The sequence below is a fragment of the Quercus suber genome, unplaced genomic scaffold, assembly GCF_002906115.3.
Source record: "Quercus suber isolate HL8 unplaced genomic scaffold, Cork oak 2.0 scaffold_220, whole genome shotgun sequence".
Lineage (NCBI taxonomy): Eukaryota > Viridiplantae > Streptophyta > Magnoliopsida > Fagales > Fagaceae > Quercus > Quercus suber.
In genome coordinates, this window is record NW_027069678.1 from 341,362 (window position 1) to 361,602 (window position 20,241).

General features: G+C 34.8%; 4 protein-coding genes across 7 annotated transcripts; 3 read left to right on the top strand and 1 right to left on the bottom strand.

The window, feature by feature from the left end:
• Positions 1-5,734: 5,734 nt before the first annotated feature.
• On the top strand, positions 5,735-10,921 carry LOC111995742 (sugar transport protein 14). Its single transcript, XM_024027674.2, has 5 exons — positions 5,735-5,870; positions 6,212-6,394; positions 9,085-9,407; positions 9,595-10,224; positions 10,318-10,921. The coding sequence occupies exons 2-5, from the start codon at positions 6,253-6,255 to the stop codon at positions 10,771-10,773; spliced, it is 1,551 nt and encodes a 516-aa protein (XP_023883442.1). The 5' UTR covers positions 5,735-5,870; positions 6,212-6,252; the 3' UTR covers positions 10,774-10,921.
• Positions 10,922-11,047: 126 nt separating this feature from the next.
• LOC136070243 (CRS2-associated factor 1, chloroplastic-like) lies at positions 11,048-13,980 on the bottom strand. 2 transcript variants are annotated; one of them, XM_065779931.1, is made up of 5 exons: positions 12,988-13,980; positions 12,788-12,897; positions 12,470-12,695; positions 12,249-12,376; positions 11,048-12,165 (listed from the first exon to the last, which is right to left on the bottom strand). In XM_065779931.1, the coding sequence occupies exons 1-5, from the start codon at positions 13,829-13,831 to the stop codon at positions 11,146-11,148; spliced, it is 2,328 nt and encodes a 775-aa protein (XP_065636003.1). In that variant the 5' UTR covers positions 13,832-13,980; the 3' UTR covers positions 11,048-11,145. The 2 variants fall into 2 exon arrangements, with proteins under 2 accessions (XP_065636003.1, XP_065636002.1); XM_065779930.1 differs by having other exon boundaries at positions 12,770-12,897; positions 12,988-13,979.
• A 35-nt stretch (positions 13,981-14,015) lies between these two features.
• Positions 14,016-19,519, top strand: LOC136070244 (probable glycosyltransferase At3g07620). Of its 3 annotated transcripts, none has more exons than XM_065779933.1 (6): positions 14,016-14,391; positions 14,695-15,409; positions 15,497-15,627; positions 16,478-16,826; positions 17,259-18,344; positions 18,774-19,519. In XM_065779933.1, the coding sequence occupies exons 1-5, from the start codon at positions 14,348-14,350 to the stop codon at positions 17,928-17,930; spliced, it is 1,911 nt and encodes a 636-aa protein (XP_065636005.1). In that variant the 5' UTR covers positions 14,016-14,347; the 3' UTR covers positions 17,931-18,344; positions 18,774-19,519. The 3 variants fall into 3 exon arrangements, with proteins under 3 accessions (XP_065636005.1, XP_065636004.1, XP_065636006.1); XM_065779932.1 differs by having other exon boundaries at positions 18,823-19,519; XM_065779934.1 differs by having other exon boundaries at positions 14,744-15,409; positions 18,823-19,519.
• Positions 18,017-19,335, top strand: LOC111995740 (uncharacterized). Its single transcript, XM_024027671.1, has 3 exons — positions 18,017-18,033; positions 18,155-18,344; positions 18,823-19,335. Exons 1-3 carry the CDS (start codon positions 18,017-18,019, stop codon positions 19,333-19,335), a joined length of 720 nt encoding a protein of 239 aa, XP_023883439.1.
• Positions 19,520-20,241: the final 722 nt, after the last annotated feature.

Consider the following 20,241-nt stretch of genomic DNA (forward strand, 5'->3'; position numbering starts at 1 on the left):
CTGTCCAAAAAAGAACCCACATGAGATAATTCTAAAAAAATTATCACACGTAATGCACGGGTCTGTGACTAGTTTACATAAAAATCGTTTTCCCTTTTTTTTAGTCAAATACTAGTATGTGCGATGGCTTTTGCAACTCATTATCTCTTTTCATTTTTGAGATTTACATTTGTTGAACTCTTCAAGCAAAAAATAAAATAAAATAGTGGGAAGATATATAGGCACAAGTCTATGCAAGTTTCAAGATCAACAAAACCATTGACTAATCATTCATGACAAGTTTGAAGATTTATTTACAAAAGTCACATAAATGTCAAGATTTTTCCCACAATGATATGAGTGCATAAAAAACAAGCTATGCTCGTAAATGCACAAAGCCATTAGTACAAAAGTACAAGACAAAACATGCTTGTGACAATACACAACAATGCTAATCAAACTTTTTGGATTTTCTACTTTTTATATGTTTTTGGATTTTTGACACAAAAGCAAGAAAAGATTGACCAAAAAAAAAAATGCAAAAACATTCAAAGCAAAAACAAACAAACAAAGTTTTCAACACATGCTAGAATGATAACAAAAATCACACAACCAATCATAGTCACAAAGTATAGGAAGTATTAATGCATGGACATGTCTTAATGCTTATGCATGAATACCCCTCTTCACCCATACGGTACGTACGTTTCATGCGTTTGGGGTGATATCCCTAGAGGATTGGGTACTATTGTTTTGGCTTTCAAACCTTTTGTTGAAACTTGTCAAACAGGTGGTGAATGCATCAATCATCTTCATTACATCTCCAATGTTAGACACAACTTCTCCCCCTTTCGATTGCTTGGAGTTCCCTTTATCCTTTCTTTGTCTACTTGGCCTTTGATATTTGCCATTCTTTAATGCCCAAAGCTTACGACAATTTGGTCTGATGTGTCCTTGAATTCCACAGTGATGGCAGAAATGTTGAGTTCTCGAACCTCTTTGTGACTTTGGGACTGATTTCCCTTTACCCTTAGGTTTGACCACTAATTGGTTAGGAGGCTTAATAAAAAACCATTGGTCAGTCACATTCCACTTCTTCTCCGCCTTCACTTTCTCAACAGTAGTGATTTCCACCATTGGTTCCTTAGGTTTCACAAACTTCATATCCTTAGACACTTTCACACTCGAACTGCTCTCTTCAATGTATCCCAATCCGCTTTTTTCAGAAAAAGGGTTTTTGATGAGCAAGCACTTCATCAAGCTTCTTAGAGGAAACCAACTCTACTTTAGCATTAGCTTGAATCACCACAAGCTCAAGAAATTTTATCTTTGAATATGCTTCGATCAACTCTCTATTCAGCGTCTCGACTTCACACTTAGTCTACTTGTATCAGACTAAAAGACTCTTGTAGACTTGTTCTGCTCTCTTCATTTTCTTAATGGCTGCTTTAGCCACTTTTGCATATTCACCGGTCTTCTCAAGTAGGGAATTGTAGGTCTCTTACAGTCCCACTATTCTTTCATGTAAAGTTGTGATTTACAACTATATATATATATATATATAGATTATTATTATTATTATTATTATTAATTAATTAATTAATTAATTAATTAATTAATGGGGTTTGGGCAAGAAGTTATTATGTTACACTTATACACCTTTTGTATTACACTAATTAAGTAGGTATCATAAAAAAAATGATTATATATTAAAAAGAAAAAAGTAGATATCATATTATTCCTTATTAACAATTGGAATTGTGATTATCTATACTGTCTATAAGAGGATTCTCCTCTTTGAATTGAACTTTTATGTGGTTCAAAAATACTCTCATTAATGAAATGTAACTTCTCTTAGAAATAGGGTCATAAATGTCAAATAACAAATTTCATTTTGAATTCAAAAAGAAAAATCCTAAAATTTAGGATTTGTTTCCTTTACTTTCATCTTTTTATTCCCTAAAATTTAGCTTTTTTTATTCATTTTTCATTTGAACTATAAATTTATCCTTTTTATTTGTTTGAAATATATATACTAGTATTATGCCTGTGCGATGCACGACTTAATAAAAGAATTATATATAAATTTTAATATATATATATATATATATTTGATAATAATAATTAAATTTAATAACAAATAAAATAGTAAAAATATTTTAAAGATTACGGCAAGTTTTAAATTTCTAAAAGCTTTTAGTAATAAACAGTTCGGGCTTTGCACGGTTTTGGTTATAAACTTATAACATGAATTATTTTATTGAGAAACACTAATTAATTATTGAAGAGAAATGCTACACCCGATTGGACTAAGAGATAACTTTTACTTATTCAAATACCAATTAAGGTGAAATATGGTGAGGAACAACAAATAATAATTATAACATACCGGCATAATAACATTTATATTTAATTATAATGAAGCGCTTGCATCTCAAAGTGTCAAATTAATATCAACACTAAACATGCTATGATGTTTGTGTTAATTAATGTAAATAAGCATAAAATTAATATCAACATCTAACACCCTACTATTGCATGAATGATGATAATAATTATTTTTACTCTAACTCCAAGCAATCATCCCGAATTTACAAATTAAAACTAACCAAATTTATAAGATTTAAAAAAATTGAGAGAAAAATTTACAATAACACACAAATAAATATATAGGCACAAAGAAAATCTGAATTCAATAATTACAAACAATATTAATTTCTAAACATTAAAAAAATCTAGAATTAGAGTTAAAGTAAAGATACTCACATGAAAATTGAATTAGCTTTGACAACAAGGAGGAGGCAACGAAGTCATGGAGATTTCACATCACCTTAAATATCCATTGTTTTTACTTCACCCTTTTTATATTTAATCAATTTTCTATCTCCATTCTTTATGGAGTGATGTTCATTATCATAGTTTTGGATGCTCAAATCTTGGTCTCATGGCTACTTGTGGGATCTAAACATATTGGAAAACAGATCTTTCAAAAACTAAATAAGATTTTTATTAAAATTAATTTGTTAGTTTTCATGAAAGATATACAATTGATTCTGAAGACCATAATAAGCATATAAATTAGATCAAAGTTAACAAAAATAACTTAAACAAAAGGCCACCCGCACACAAAACATATTCAATTTGATGAAAAAATAAATAAAGAAGAGAATTTCATGAAAAAACAAAAGAAGAAGGCAAATACATACATGCAAGTTTCATAGGTAAGGTAAGTATGAGAATGAAAGAATACATCAAGAAATCATATGATAGGAAAAGGGAAAAATATACCAAACAGTATATATAGCCCCACTTTTATATTAGATAATTTTAAGTTGTGAAGAAGTTGATAACTTGATAAGAACAGCAAGAAAAATGAGTTTACGTAATTAAGAAGTTTATGTTAATTACATATTAGTTTTTTTTTTTTTTTTTTTTTACTTTATCCCAAAATAATAGTTAATGTTATTAGATTTTTTATTTATTTTTTTTAGTTTAGTTTACATTAAAGTTAATAAATATTAACTATTTTTTTGTTATTTATTCCAAAAGAAAAAAAAATTTGAGAAGAAAAAATAATACTTTTAAATTTGTTACTTTATTATTAGGAAATAGATGATGTAGGATAAATGTTTATTCCAAAAAATAAATAAATAAATACTAACATAACCTAGTAAAATTGTTACTTTATAATTTTTTTTTTTTTTTTTTTTTTAAAGAAGAAGTTCATTAGAGCACATATTGTTACTTTATCCAAAGTTGTTGATAAAGATCAAAAAAAATTTGTTTTTATCTAAAAACTTTAGTGAATGAATTTATTGAAAAATCTAAAAATATTTCTGCAATTTGGTGAAGCCATTTGACGTAACTACGGCTTCTAAGCCCAACTTTTATTTTATATATATATATATATATATATATGTAGCGGTATTGGGCCTAGAGGTCCATTACACATTTTTTATAATGGACCTAAGGCCCAAGCCGAGGACTAAAAGTGTCCGAGAGGGGAGTAACGATGCCAAAAGGGACCATATTAACGAACAAAAAAGTAAATTTAGATCATAAACGACTTAAAGGGTCGTGCCAAGAATAAGTGTCACCTCGGCTGACTGAGGCCATGGTCCGTAGAGATGGTCTGTTATCCGAAAAAACGTCACAGAAATACTTAATTGCTATAGATAAGCACTATGGAAGCTCAAGGCATGGAAGGATCCTAAAATATCCAAGAAAAAAGCTGCTACCTCTGCATTAAATGCGCTGCAGCTAACTCCCTGGCCGCATTAATATGGAGGTGATACATGAACAATGAATTTCAGCTTTACAGCTACTACATAAAAACTTATGAGAGATGCTGATGGGACAAGTATCAAAATCAACCATCTGGCATATACATGAAAGATAGGGACAAAAAGGAGGAGTATAAAAGGAAAGGGAGGTAGCGAGAAAAAGGGGATCGGAAAAGTAAGGGAAAAACACTGTACCCATCTAGAATCAAACTTGTAACTCTCTTTAAGATCATTATATAAGAACCAGTCTCATCGAATATTGCCAAGAACGTTTATTGTTTATTCTATAATCGTCCATCTTTAGTCTTTCACCATGAATCTACTCAATTTGTTGTTTGATTAATTAAAACCCAATTTTCTAACTCATCTCTCTACAAATTCATTATTTTGAGCTTTTTGGGCCGAAATCCGTTCACACCTTTGGGCTAGGAATCCAAACTGGTCCTTACACATATATATATATATATATATATATATATATATATATATATATATATATTTTAAATTATAATATACGTAACTTTTACCTAAAAAAAATAGAAGAGCCTTTGAGTATAAGTAATGCATATGCTTAGAGGCTAGTATTATATAGGATTGTGATCATATCAAAATATTATAGGATTGTGATGATTATATTATAATAATGGTAGAACTTTCTGTAGCTCCTGTTTTTGGACTTGGGGTGCAATGATCGTTGACATGATGTTGTATTTGCGGCAAGCGAACAAAGAGACAGGGGTTATATATATATATATATATTAAAAGAAAAAGAGACCTTTTCAACAATATCATGCATCAGTAACTCGGTCAAAACTTTTGAATCCCAAATTTAGGTTTTAGCCATATCTATCTTTGATAGAGTTTAGGATATGTTTGAATACAACTAAAAATGCTAGACCATGACAACTTGGCAACTGGCAAATACTTAAACAAGGTGGATAAGATTGGCATTCCAAGTAATTTTTTTTTTTTTTAAACAAATTGTCAACTGAAAAACAGGATTAGTCACAGGTCTTATCTTTTTTTATCCATATTGTGTATGGTGGTGACCCTACTATGTCATGTGAAGTTATTATCCTTGAAAATAATATAGAGTTAACACTTTTTTTTTTTTTAAAAGTATATTTTCTTTAAAAATAATAATGATTGTGACAAAATCTAAGCCATTCATTTAATCTTAGAATTGTATTTATTTATTTTCATCTTGGGATACGACGTTAGCTTAAGAATTTTAGAAGGTTAGGATCAATGGTGTGTACATTTAATTGTGTAATCTCTTCTTATCCACTAACAAAATTAGAGCGGATTGGCAGTGTGATTGTGTGAACCGAAATCTCTGCTAAATTATAGGGGAAAAAAAAGATAATTTAGAGGAAGAACACAACTGTGAGAGAATGGTATTTAGAGAAAGAGAGGGAAAGAACAGCACAGCTATGTCTAAATATATCCATCCGATTAGTCTGTTTAAATCATTGTGACCAATATAAATGTCTCTGAAGCTGAGGAAAGAAGCATCTATTTTGCAAAGATAAGGATTTCTTCCCGCTGGCATTGAAGTGGGGGTGTCCTTGTTTCGCTAGCTCTATTTATTTGTTTGTGTAAATCCTGGTAACGTACTACCAAAGATTCCATGAAAATGAATATGTTTTTTATATGCATTAAATTATATGATAAATTAAATAAATACATGTAGTCTTTTTTCCTTTTTTTTTTTCCTGAAAAATAAATGCATATAGTCAATGCATGTTATTGTCATACGCATATTCTTATCTTTCCTATTACTTTTGTTTTACATATATAATCAATCAATGGGTTTGAAAATTTAAATACTAGCTTTGTTTCTTTAATTGGCCTTATTTGATTGATTGACTCTTGCTGTGATGTTTTTTCTTAGCTGTCAGTGTTTATATAAACATACATTCTGAACTATTCTGTTCATATAAAAACAGATACTTTGCAAAGGTAAAGATCCTCAAGAAACTCTTGAGAGATGGCAGGTGGATTTGCAGTAGATCAAAGCGCTCTTAAGAGGGCCCATCTGTATGAGTACAAAATTACTGGATATTTCGTCTTTGCTTGCATAATTGCAGCTCTTGGAGGGTCTCTTTTTGGGTATGATCTTGGTGTTTCAGGTGAGGTTTTTTTTTTTTTTTTTTGGTTCTTTCGTTTCATTGACTCACAATTTATGTTAAAACTTTTGGCCTGTTCTTTTGTTCTGGGTTTTCATTCTTATAAAACATATGGGTTATGTTGTTTTCGCTGTTGATGATATTGTTTGCATTATTGTTATTTTTATAATTAGAAAGTAAAGCACAAAAAAGAGAATGATAATAATTGTAATTAACATCATGATATTAGTCAATATCACCCAAACAAATCATAGATTTTTAAATCATATAAAGGTTGGTGATACTAGTGAGATTCATTTGAAATTTTGACTTGAGAGATTTGGGAAAAAAGAAAAAAAAAAAATTGAGCCTCCTTTTGGTGTTGGAGGCACATGGTGGGGTGAAGAGAGAGAGGGGAAGGAAAATGGAGCATGAATTATGTTTTTCTTTTCTCTCGATTGGTAGAAGAGAAAATGTGGGTAAAGAAAAAGGGTAGTGCCTCGGATTTTCCACTGGAAACCCTTCAATTTTTTTTTTTGGCAAATTACCACTCTATGAATTTGTTTCAATTTTTTTTCCCTGAAGTTGCTCTCTTACAANGAATAAAAGTAAAAACCCTCATTTAAAAAATTAAAATAACCACTGCGCACTCTTGTTGCTATAGTCACTTCTCAAGTATAAGTACTTGAGGGATGTGGGAGGTAAATTCTAAGGTTCAAGTTTTTGAGAGAGAGTTTCACAAACATATACACTTAGATTATACTAAAGCAGAATTTCTATCTTGTAAAAAAAAAAAAAAGAAATATATATATATATATATAACTAAGAAAACTCCTAAAATTTAGCATTCTTTCTCACTCAAATTTATCTTATATTTCCTATCCAAACTTTTCTCTATAGAAGTACATCACTTTCAAATACACGTTCAAAATATCTCTAAAATTTATCCTTTTTATTTGTTTGAAATATATATACTAGTATTATGCCTGTGCGATGCACGACTTAATAAAAGAATTATATATAAATTTTAATATATATATATATATATTGATAATATAATTAAATTTAATAACAAATAAAATAGTAAAAATATTTTAAAGATTACGGCAAGTTTTAAATTTCTAAAAGCTTTTAGTAATAAACAGTTCGGGCTTTGCACGGTTTTGGTTATAAACTATAACATGAATTATTTTATTGAGAAACACTAATTAATTATTGAAGAGAAATGCTACACCCGATTGGACTAAGAGATAACTTTTACTTATTCAAATACCAATTAAGGTGAAATATGGTGAGGAACAACAAATAATAATTATAACATACCGGCATAATAACATTTATATTTAATTATAATGAAGCGCTTGCATCTCAAAGTGTCAAATTAATATCAACACTAAACATGCTATGATGTTTGTGTTAATTAATGTAAATAAGCATAAAATTAATATCAACATCTAACACCCTACTATTGCATGAATGATGATAATAATTATTTTTACTCTAACTCCAAGCAATCATCCCGAATTTACAAATTAAAACTAACCAAATTTATAAGATTTAAAAAAAATTGAGAGAAAAATTTACAATAACACACAAATAAATATATAGGCACAAAGAAAATCTGAATTCAATAATTACAAACAATATTAATTTCTAAACATTAAAAAAATCTAGAATTAGAGTTAAAGTAAAGATACTCACATGAAAATTGAATTAGCTTTGACAACAAGGAGGAGGCAACGAAGTCATGGAGATTTCACATCACCTTAAATATCCATTGTTTTTACTTCACCCTTTTTATATTTAATCAATTTTCTATCTCCATTCTTTATGGAGTGATGTTCATTATCATAGTTTTGGATGCTCAAATCTTGGTCTCATGGCTACTTGTGGGATCTAAACATATTTTTCCCTGAAGTTGCTCTCTTACAAGTTTTTTTTTTTTTGCTACATCATTATTATATATATATATATATACATGTGTGTGTGTATTGATCCAACATTAATAATTTTTATAATTAATATTTTACATAACTAATTATGTGTATCTATGATTTTAAAAATATTTCATGATTTTTCTATTTAAAAAAATTATCGTGCCTATCCATATAGGCATATACTACTAATAAAAATTAATTCCTTCAAATATTTTCTTAAAAAAGAAAAAAAAAAAATTCTTCTGTGATATGGCCATAAGAGTTAATGCATCCATTACAAGCTACCTTTTCTATGGTCTCATTTTTTTAAACCAAAATAAATAAATCATATTAATTATCAGTAATTCCATTTTTCCATCTTCTGAACCAAAACCATAGGAATATTATTGGAACACAATGGCAGCTACATTATGATCTTGTGGATTCCATTTTCCAGAAAGTAGGTTTGGAATAGCTAGTTCATGTGTTAAAGACCTTCAAAATAGCTTCATGACGTGCAGCCTCACTTACCGTTGCACATATCCCTTTTACTGAATTCTTTTTTTATCAAAACAAACAAAACAGATCTGTAAGGATCTTTATTTCCCATGCTTGGGGAGATAGATACCACACTCTCTATTGTATGTGAATGTCATTGTTTTCTTAATTCCTATTTACAATACAGAAAGAAAAAAGATACTTTATTTTTCAGTTTACAACATGAGGGGAAAAAGGAAAAGAGGAAAGAAACTCTTCCCATATGACATTAGGAATTGAAATGCTTTATGCTGATTTCAGGTGGAGTAACTTCCATGGATGATTTCCTTAAGGATTTCTTCCCATCCATTTATAGAAGGAAGCAAAAACATCTCAATGAAACCGATTACTGTAAATATGACAATCAGATCCTCACTCTCTTTACATCCTCTCTATACTTTGCGGGCCTAGTCTCCACATTTGCAGCTTCCCATGTAACCAGAACATGGGGCAGGAGAGGCAGTATCCTTGTTGGTGCAACCAGTTTCTTCTTAGGAGCAGTAGTTAATGCTGCTTCGGTGAACATTCCAATGCTGATAATTGGTAGAATCTTACTTGGTGTTGGGATTGGATTTGGAAATCAAGTAAGCCTGATTCTCAACAATTAACAAAGAAACTTTTTATTTTTATTTTTATTTTTTTTTATTATTATTTTTTTTTTATATAGAAGAATTAACAAAGAAACTTGAAATATATATATGAGTGTGTGTGTGTGTGTGTGTGTATTGCAGCAACTTCTCATTCACAAACTGCTTTCTTCTGATGGTACAGGCTGTTCCCTTGTATCTTTCAGAGATGGCTCCTGCAAAAGTCAGAGGAGCAGTTAATCAACTGTTTCAATTAACTACTTGCTTGGGGATTCTGATTGCAAACTTAATAAACTATGGTACTGAAAAGATCCATCCATGGGGCTGGAGATTATCTCTTGGTTTGGCTACAGTCCCAGCAACTCTTATGTTTATTGGGGGTATTTTCCTTCCTGAGACCCCCAACAGTCTTGTAGAACAAGGCAGATTAGAAGAAGCAAGAATTGTATTGGAGAAAGTCAGAGGTACCAACAAAGTTGACGCAGAGTATGCTGATCTCATTGATGCAAGCAATGCAGCAAGAGCAGTGAAAAACCCATTCAGGAATCTCCTAGCAAGGAGGAATCGTCCCCAGTTGGTAATAGGGGCTTTGGGGATCCCAGCATTCCAACAACTCACTGGCATGAACTCTATACTCTTCTATGCACCTGTCATATTCCAAAGCTTGGGTTTTGGCTCAGGGGCATCTCTATATTCGTCCATTTTCACCAGCGGAGCACTTGTTGTTGGTGCACTTATATCAATGGCATTGGTGGATAAGTTTGGTAGAAGAGCTTTCTTCCTAGAAGCTGGTTGTGAAATGATGATCTGCTTGGTAATTGCACTTTCATGTTTTTTGTCCCTCAACTCTTTTCTAAAGAAACGTCACTGGCTTAAGTACTTACACAAGTGTGTTTGATCTCTGCAGGTGTGTGTGTCAATAACTCTGGCTTTGAAGTTTGGAACAGGAGAAGTCCTCCCAAAAGGAATCGGCATCTTTCTTGTTATTGTGATCTGCTTGTTTGTCTTGGGTTATGGAAGGTCTTGGGGCCCTCTCGGGTGGCTAGTTCCTAGCGAGCTCTTCCCATTAGAGACAAGGTCCGCTGGTCAGAGTGTTGTGGTCTGTGTCAACCTCTTATTCACAGCATTGATAGCGCAGTGCTTCCTTGCGGCGCTGTGTCATCTGCAATATGGAATTTTCTTGCTATTTGCTGGATTAATTCTCATCATGAGTAGCTTCATCTACTTCCTCTTGCCAGAAACAAAGCAAGTTCCAATTGAGGAGATATATCTTCTCTGGAAAACTCACTGGTTCTGGAAGAATATAGTAAATGAAGGTGAGGAAGCCACAGACTTGAACGGAAAATCTGGAGGACAAGTTTAAACTTTTCTAGGAAAATGTTTCCTGATTTTATTGATACAAATTGAAATTGTTTCTTGGAAGCATACTTACGTATTTTGAATGCATTAATTTTTCGTAAATTATGTAAACCTGGTGTTGAATTTAAAAAGTTTCGAGGATTGGATATCAATGTGTATATGTAGGACCTCTGGGAGATGTCTAACATATATATACATATATATATGTATGTGTGTGTGTGTGTATGTGCGTGTGTGATATAAGTAAGTGCAATTATAAGACTATGAGTCGGGCTTGCTATCAAAATTTTCTGGTTGGTTTATTTTTTCGTCCATTCTTTCAAATTTGGATTGAGCAACAAAATTTATATAATTTTTACATCTCAGAACACACCCTTTATGCCAATAGTTTAGCAAGTTCATCTACTCTTAAGCTTCCATGTGGTACTACATCTCGATAAAGTTCATCAAAATCATTGTGTCTTTTGACATTAGAACTCTTGTTCTCGCTTTTTTTTCCTGAGGGATCTCGTATGTTATTCATCACTTTCAAATCTCCAGTTTCTTGTCCCACTACCTCCTTAAGCTTTTGAACTGCTACCTTTCTTGGTCGATGCCTAAAAACAAGACCAGGTGGGGCAGACTGGGCAAAGGTAACTGCTGTTTGATAAATAACATCCGCATCCAAGGAAGAACCATCCAAAATAACTGCACTCCCATTTTCAACAGCTTGCTTTTGCAGTAGGAGAACTCCCGCCATGCAGGGTGCACTCAACCTTGCAGGCTTATTGAGATCAGCCTCTTCTGAAACATCTAGCAGCTTGTCATAAGTAGTAGGATCCACTAGAAGGGCTTCCACCCTACTTCCAGTGATCCCTAAGGTTCCTGCATTGATGCCATATCCCATTGTTATTGTCTGAAGTCCTTTGTAAGTGCAGCCTGCTTTATCCAATATAGCATCACTTCCGGATTTATTGCTCATAGGCTCTGAATTATCATCCACATTGGTGGAAACCAACATGGTTTCACTATTGCAGCCATTCCTCCTAGGTTGTGGTCCATCATCAGAACAGCCTGTGATATCGGATAAGGTTTCAGTTTCATATGTGTTCCTCACATCTGAAGCCGCATCAGCACCAACAGATGGCTTAACATTTTCTATTGAGGATAGATCCTCACTTGCCTCTACTCCCACATCTACAGTGTCCATAGGTGACATGCCGGTTTCAATCTCATCTTTCAGTGATACTTGTCGGCCCTCTAAGGGCAATTCAACAGAAGTCGCATCATTGAGATTGGATTTTTGGGCTTCCTCATGATGGTTATCTAGTTTTGGGAGGGAAGACTTCCAATTTCCTCCTCTCCACATAAGTATGTGCTCATGTTCAAATGATATAAGCACGCATGGGACAAGATCCTGCAGTCAAAAAAATAAAGGGAAACATTTTTAACCTTTGATTAAACAGTGAAGTAATATAAGAAAGAAGAATTTTCACAGACCTTGAGTTTAGCACCTATTCTTCGGTAGTCACTCCCATTCACCCCTTGACAATTTATACGCACCAGTTCACACTCTTCAAATGCCTCTCTGACATTTTTTACTAGGTCACAGTACACACCATTTTTCCCTGCGAGCCATACAAACCAAAAATAAAATAAAAAGGAGGAGGAGGAGGAGGATACTCTGACACTCAAAATTGGAAATTGTAGACTAGAGATACCTAGTTTGCATATTGGAATAAGTTTGCGTCCCTTTTTGCGCATTTCAGTTGCTTCTTCCAGTGTTAGACCCTGAGGAACCCGCTGAATGAGCCTTGGATATACAGGGGGAATAGGTTTCCACAGCATGAGAGGAAAGCGGGGACGAGTTCTATAGTTGTAGTTTCTTCCTCGGAAAAGGTATATCACCCCACCTTTACTAGAAATAACCTTCCCCCAGCTTCTTTCCTGTCAAATCATTCATAATTAACAACTGTTTGTATTCACAATTGACAATATCACACACATGAATTCCAAAGCACCTCCAATTGGTCGCGCACATTGTCCATGTCGACTGTACACACTCCCTTGCATTTTATCTTGCATACTCTCCGCCGCTTCCAGTGAGCATGTATGTTATCCAACATGTTATGTGTCAAACCATCTCTCCCTAACAATAACAAACAACCTCCACAACTACTTAACAAAATATATAAATACTACTAGTATTTTATTCAAATGAAAATGAAAATAAAAATACCTATATTTAATTGTCGCGAGGTTTTCATGCACCGATTCACCAATTCGTTGATTTCCTCTTTACTCAACGGCTCGCCCAATATCTCCTCCCTGGACTTGGGCTTCACGTACCGGAGGGGGGGACCCGACCCGGCCAAGAATGGGCCGGGCGCCTGGACCGGTTTGACGCCCTTCTTGTGTGGCGGAGGAAGCTTGAATGAATCAAACTCCTTGAGCTTCTTCTTGCTAGCTGGCAATGGGGCCCGCCCCGTCCACGGCCGAGGCATCGTGGTGGGCCCAAACGGCACATACGGCGGTTCTCGTAGCTTTATAGGCTTCGCTTTGGGCGTCTCGGTGTAACTGTACTTGAACTCAAACGGAGCTCCGTCTATGATATATGAAACGCCGTCGTCTGCGATGGTCACATTGGCTTTGGCTTTGGCTTGGGCTTGGGCTTGGGCTTGTACTGGAAGTGGTAGCCTTGGATTAGTTGCTCTGTGGATTTGGCGAAAGGCAGGGTGGGAATCGGAGGAGCTAGGGTTAGGGTTTTTGGAGTACTTGGATTTCTTGCCTGGAATGGAAGGGGAGGAAGGAGAGGAAGGTGTGCCAATGGATTTGAAAGTTTCGTTGTTGTTAGTGGTAGTGGTAGTGGCAGTTTCGTGATTATTGGTGATTCGGGTGGCAGAGTTGAAGCGGCGCTGGAGGCGGATATCGTCTTCGATTTCCTTCTGTGCTCGACGCAGGTCTTCGAATTTCTCGGCGTTGGCGTTGTTCCAGCGGGAGAACCTCACCTCCGTCGATGGCCGGTGGTTTGCCGGTGGCGGCGCCAGAATTGGGAACAGAAGGATAGGACATTTTAAAGCCATAATAATAATAATAATAATATTTCTTTTTCTCTTTCTGATTCTGAGAATATGGCATCCCCTTTTTCTTTATTTATCATTATAAAAAGGCTGATTCCATTTTTAAGAAGACGAAGAAAACGACGTCGCAAGGTAAGAGATTTTATTATTATTACATTTACAGCCACAGACAGATTGGGTCTTTTGCTTTCTCTCATCTCAAACTCAGAATTAATTAACGGTAATTTTTAATAAATAATACTTAGTTACTACAGTAGTACTAATAAGAGCGAGCGAGTGAGTGCAGTGCAGGGAGGAAACAGTCTTTTTGGTTTATGTCAGTGGCTTTGGCGTAATATTCTGAAACAACAAGGGTACTTTCTTTCTGGTATGAGCGAACTGTAACTGTAACTGTAACTGTAAAAGTAACAGTAAGTAGACAGACAGTCTTCACTTGAGTTGAGAGTTGTTACTTTCTTTCTTCAGTAAATACAGAATTGCAATGGTAGTTTGGGGTTGGGCGAACCATGAAGATTGAAGATGATGTTAGTGAAGAAGGCCCTCCTCCACAGCCGCAGCCACAGGTACTTTTTCTTGATTCAGCTCACTCCAACTTTTCTTTATGAAATAAATAAATGGTTGCAATTGTTTCCTTGTCTAGTAAGCACCCACTTCTGAAATGTTTGTGCTTCATTGCCCCATTGTTCTGTTGATTTTTATTATTGGTTTTACAAACCATATGCGAATCACTGTTTTTTCTTTTTCTTTTTATTCTACCTACCAATCTTTTAATTTGTTCTTCTGTTCTGGAAAGCCCTATTATGATTTTTACTAGTATTAATTTAACTACTTTTGCTTGATTGATATCCGATCATTCTGCAATCTAGTGAAGTGAGCTCAAAGTCTTATAATATGGATATTTCTGTCCTTGCCCAGAGGCGGCGGCGGCTATGTCACTTAACAATCTGGAAACTTCTGTTGATCGTTGGAATCGTAGTAATTGCTGGTTTGGTCGTTTCTCAGTGTTTTGCTTTTGCACTTCTCTATGGCAGAACATTTTCTTTATATCCCTCTAATAAGGTTTCAATAGTTATGGTGGTTCGCAATGCCACAGTTTTAAGCAGTTCACAATCAAATAAATCTTTTGTTCCTGATGATACTTCTGATTCTGGTAAAGAAACTGGGTATGAGAAAGAAACAAAAGAACCAGATAAACGCAATGATCCAGCTTCAGTTGACAAAGATGACCCTAAAGCAAGCACAAAGTTAACATTGAGCAATGTTCAAAATCAAGCTGGTATCTTGTCAATTGTATCACAAAGAATTTCTACAAACGGCATGGGAAGCTCTGATGCAGATTCAAGGACTTTAGACTCATTAATTGCTGACAAGAATTCTGTATGCAATGTTAAACAAACTGAGGGATGCCAACCCAAGGATAGAAAGATGAAGCCACTGCAATTTGTTTCCATCACCTTCAACAATAATTCTACAATGACAAGTATTTCTAGGTCGGTATTGAAGAGGTGGGAGAAGCAGCCAATATCCATATCTCAGATGAACTCAATATTGCTTAACGGTCATGTGTCTTCTCATTATGTGGTATGGCGCTAGCAATGAGGTTTCAATATGAACAGTGAATTGGTTAAGTTTTCTAGATTTTTTAACTTAAATTCTTATCATTGATAGAGACCAAGGTGGTTTTCTGTACGTGATCGTGAACTCCTATCCGCAAAATCACAAATTGAGACTGCTCCTGTGATAAGGAATACACCAAGGCTTTATGCTTCTCTTTTTCGAAATGTTTCTACGTTTAAAAGGTATATTCACTTTTATTTATATATGTTCAGTATATAGTATTTTCTATTATGCCTAATTTTCTTAAATTTTAGTGAATTAGGCGTACAGATTCATTGATGTTTAAACCAGACTAATACTTTATGACTAGTTGTAAACCAGATTAATGCACCGATAAGAAAGAGTAATTGATTCAAGTTAAGAAAACAAAAAAAAGGTAGAGGAAGACCAAAAATAACATTAGTTGAGGTTGTTAACAAGGAGATGTGAATTAAGGAAATAACAAAGGCTATGACTTCGAATATAATAGAATAGAATGTAGGAAAAAAATATATTTGACCAACCTGAACTAATCTGTTGAGGATCCATAGTTGACCCAAAAAATTTGGGACTAAGGCTTTGTAGTTGTTTTGGGGTGGGAGGGCTCTCTCTTAAACTCAGTGCATTATCTGTTTGTGGCCCGTAAGACCAACAATATCTGTGACAAGCACTGAGAAACCAATAATTTCATTCAATAGTTTTTGATTATAGGCTTAAGAAGAAGAAACTTAGCAGAAAAGAGTCTTGAAGAATGAAGACCACCGATGACAGATGTACCCTCTGTAAATTGTATTTATGTCAATGAATCAATCCTTTCTTTACAACTCCAAAGACCATGCTGAATTATAATTGAACGAATATTTATATTTTGACATCTTGATAATTTTCAATCCATTGAAAAATGTTGGTAATTTTCTAAACTACTTGAAAAAATCACTAGGCACCACTTGATCGTACTTATTGACTGAAGAGACACGTTGTCTTGTGCCCTCTTTTTATAAGTTCATCCTTTGAAATTAACCAAGCTAAATATGTTATACGTCCAACTTGCAGGAGTTATGACTTGATGGAACATACACTCAGAATTTATATCTATAGGGAAGGAGAAAAGCCCATATTTCATCAGCCACGGATGAGGGGAATTTATGCCTCAGAAGGATGGTTTATGAAACTGATAGAGGGAAATAAAAAATTTGTTGTGAGGGACCCCAGAATAGCTCACTTGTTTTACTTACCCTTTAGTTCACAAATGCTGAGGACTGAACTTTCTGGAAAAAATATACACGGTCAGAAGGATCTAGAGAAACATCTGAAGAACTATATAGACTTAATTGCAGGAAAATATCGTTTCTGGAACAGAACTGGTGGGGTAGATCGTTTTCTTGTTGCTTGTCATGACTGGGTATGCTTTCTGTGCATCATTTATATTTTATAGTTTTGTTGGATAATATTGCATATGAAGAGATTGTTGTTGTAAGGAGAAGTAGCTCTGGGCCATGGCTTGCTCATTTTAAGCACCTTGTAGTTTGGTCTAGGCAGGAACTTTTGATTGGGAGCAATGACCAGCACTGGTCAAAATTACTTCTCAAGCCATGAGCTACCCTACCTGCTTTACAGATTATGCCTTAATTGGAATGTTGAGGTAATAGGAATTTTGTGTAAGATTTCTAACATAATGAAGGCCTCCAGATTTACCTCGGGTTTACTAAGAAAATTATGATAAGCATGAGCAGTACTAAATTGTTCCCTGCTATCCTCTAGCTAAGCCTGATCCTAATGAAGCCTCTTAATATTCTGACTAATAGATGAATTAATGTATCATATGAAATTTCAGGCCTCCCACGTCACAAGGCAGCATATGAGTAATTGCATCAGATCTCTTTGCAATGCCAATGTTGTGAAAGGCTTTAAAATAGGGAAGGACACTACTCTGCCAGTTACATATATGCATTCTGTGGAGGACCCAGTAAAAGATCTTGGAGGTAGACATCCTTCACAAAGATATATTCTTGCCTTCTTTGCAGGAGGCATGCATGGTTATGTTCGACCAATCCTGCTGCAGTACTGGGAAAATAAAGAACCTGATATGAAAGTTTTTGGTCCAATGCCACGTGATATTGAAGGCAAGAAAATCTACAGGGAGTACATGAAGAGCAGCAAGTACTGCATCTGTGCCAGGGGTTACGAGGTTCATACACCTCGAGTAGTTGAATCCATTTTTTATGAATGTGTCCCAGTCATAATTTCCGATAATTATGTGCCTCCTTTCTTTGAGGTATTAAACTGGGAGGCATTTTCAGTGATTATTCAAGAGAAAGATATCCCAAATTTGAGAAACATTCTGTTGTCAATCCCACAAGAGAAGTACCTTGCAATGCAGTTGAGAGTAAAAAAGGTGCAAAAGCATTTCCTTTGGCACAAAAAGCCTGTACAGTATGACTTATTTCATATGGTGCTTCACTCAGTATGGTACAATAGAGTTTTTCAGATAAACCCCAGAGGATAGTGTGACAAGAGTTCTTGATATTGGAAAAGAAAGAAGATAAGCCCAATTATAGATTAACTGGTAAGACCAGGGCAAAACAAGACAAAATGCAGAAACATGGGATGTAACTCAAGTATGCCAATACAACCACTTTTATGCCATTGTGATCCAAATGAAACTGACAGTTGAAATTTACAGAGAGCTGCATTTTGGTATTTCTGGTTAATTGGATGTAAAATTCTTAGCTCCAATGTGATTCTACCAGCTGCATTGTCTGTTTACTGGTCTGATTTGAAAGACACAGTTGCTGGTTTGGCACTTGTACAGAGTCCCTATGGTGGCACCCCTCTAGCTTCTGATATTCTCCGTGAAGGTCAGATTGCTGACAAAGAAACCCGGAAGATCATGGAGTTCTTGATATGCAAGCTAATTAAGGTATTCATCCCACCACCCCCCCCAAAAAAAAAAAGAAGAAATTTGATGCCTTATGTAGTAATCCTTTATGTATGTAATAAAGGACTAAAGAACTATAATTTATGCTTGATATCATCTCAGAATCATGCAGGAAGAACTTAAATTTCACAATGGGGAATTGTTAGATGCTATTACTTTTTGTCTTAGGTCGTGACATGCTTGTGTAGATTTCCATTCCTGCATCATAGACATCGGTATACGCCACCCTGCTTCCATTTCTATTAGAATTTTCTTGTGCAAACTTTCTTTCAATTTTTCACTGAGTTCTTACTTTCCATCATTCCTTTTATTTCCTCTTGTCCAGGCCAGGTTACTCATTATGCTTTGGTGTAGTTTTGGTGAAGTGTAGATAATTTCCTGCAGCATAACATGATTTTTTGCTATTTTCAGTTTTCCTTTTAAGGTTCTCATCATGGCATATTTCAATCATGTATGATAGGGTGACATAAGGGCATTGGAGGATCTCACATATGAGAAGCGGAAGGAGTTCATCATGAAACACAAGCTCCCTGAAAACATCCCTTTGATCTCCTTCCATTCTAAGGCAAGTATAGCTCCTGGTGTCCTTGCCACAATGACTCACATAGCCCATGCGGAACTTCCCTGGCTTCTGTTTCCCACCTTTGGCAATGAGGAGTCTGATAATGTTCAAGCAGGACGTCAAGTGCCTGTAGTGATTCCTTTATCTGCAGCCATGGCTGTATGTGCACTCCACTTGCAGCTCAGGTATGGGGAGAAGAGTGATGGTCTAGTGACATGCCGTGATGCTGAAGTTCCAGGCTCAGTTGTAGTCAGACCAGACAAGAAGCTTGACCATGCCTGGATGGTGTACTCATCAAGGAAGAAGAATCCTAGTGAACCTGATGCTTGTGAAATGTGTGAGGCTCTTTTGACACTGCTTGTGGAGCTTGGGAAGATGAAGCAAGAAGCAAGGGAGAATTCTAAGGACTAATCCATAGTTTAAACAGGATTCTTTTTTATATCTTTACATTTAAAAACCGAAAAAAGATAGTATCTTTACTTGAGTTAACTTTATCATGTCTTTTTAACAATTATTCAAAAACATTTCAGCAATAAAGGGGAAAATTCAATAGAAATGAATGGTGGCAATATCTTGCTACTTTGTTGTGGATCTACTATGTTGTTATTGAAATGCTTCATTTAGAGCTTTGAACAGAATTCACTTGGTTGGTAAGAGCTTTCAAAAGACAAAGACTGGGTTCTAAAAATGAGGGCATATGAGAATGATCGGTGCGTAGCGTGGATAGTGTAGCGGAAGAATTAAGGACAGTGTTTAACCTTGGTTATTAACCTGTGTTTTTCCTCCGGGTATGGACTGTGTGTTCTGGGCCTTCTGGCAACCCTTCCCCTATCCTCACTTCATAAAAGCATGCATTCACATTGAAGCGTCCAAAATAGTTAAAATGCTATTTTAGCACTCCACACCCGCAACCGCCCCCCCCCCCCCCCCCCCCCCCCCCCACACACACACACACACAAATTGCTCCATCCGATATGTCTAAAAAACTTTGTCAACTAGCAATGGTAATCTGCTACTGTTGTGATTAACATAATGCAAACTCAAGCGCATATTTTTCATAAGTAATAATATCTCAATGAGTCCGAGGTCGATCCACATAGAATAATTGACACTAAAATAAAAACCTCTATTATTAAGCAAAAAATAAAAATGGTTGTTTGTTTTTCCACCCAAAGATGGAGTAAGATAATATTGAAAGTTCATGAATAATATAATGGCAGTGATCTAATAATGATATATTGGAATTGAAATATTTCATTCCTAAACATTATAGGCAAGATTTAAGCTAAAGTTCACTCCATAGTGATTGCAAAATAT

Coding starts and splice junctions, on each gene's coding strand:
- LOC111995742 (XM_024027674.2), top strand. CDS start 6,253: ATGGCAGGTGGATTTGCAGTAGATCAAAGCGCTCTTAAGAGGGCCCAT. Junction 9,408..9,594: donor GGATTGGATTTGGAAATCAA/GTAAGCCTGATT, acceptor CTGATGGTACAG/GCTGTTCCCTTGTATCTTTC. Junction 10,225..10,317: donor GTGAAATGATGATCTGCTTG/GTAATTGCACTT, acceptor TGATCTCTGCAG/GTGTGTGTGTCAATAACTCT.
- LOC136070243 (XM_065779930.1), bottom strand. CDS start 13,831: ATGGCTTTAAAATGTCCTATCCTTCTGTTCCCAATTCTGGCGCCGCCA. Junction 12,898..12,987: donor CTCGCGACAATTAAATATAG/GTATTTTTATTT, acceptor TGTTATTGTTAG/GGAGAGATGGTTTGACACAT. Junction 12,377..12,469: donor TATTCCAATATGCAAACTAG/GTATCTCTAGTC, acceptor TATGGCTCGCAG/GGAAAAATGGTGTGTACTGT.
- LOC136070244 (XM_065779933.1), top strand. CDS start 14,348: ATGATGTTAGTGAAGAAGGCCCTCCTCCACAGCCGCAGCCACAG. Junction 14,392..14,694: donor CTCCACAGCCGCAGCCACAG/GTACTTTTTCTT, acceptor TCTGCAATCTAG/TGAAGTGAGCTCAAAGTCTT. Junction 15,410..15,496: donor ATGTGTCTTCTCATTATGTG/GTATGGCGCTAG, acceptor TATCATTGATAG/AGACCAAGGTGGTTTTCTGT.
- LOC111995740 (XM_024027671.1), top strand. Junction 18,345..18,822: donor TGATATGCAAGCTAATTAAG/GTATTCATCCCA, acceptor CATGTATGATAG/GGTGACATAAGGGCATTGGA.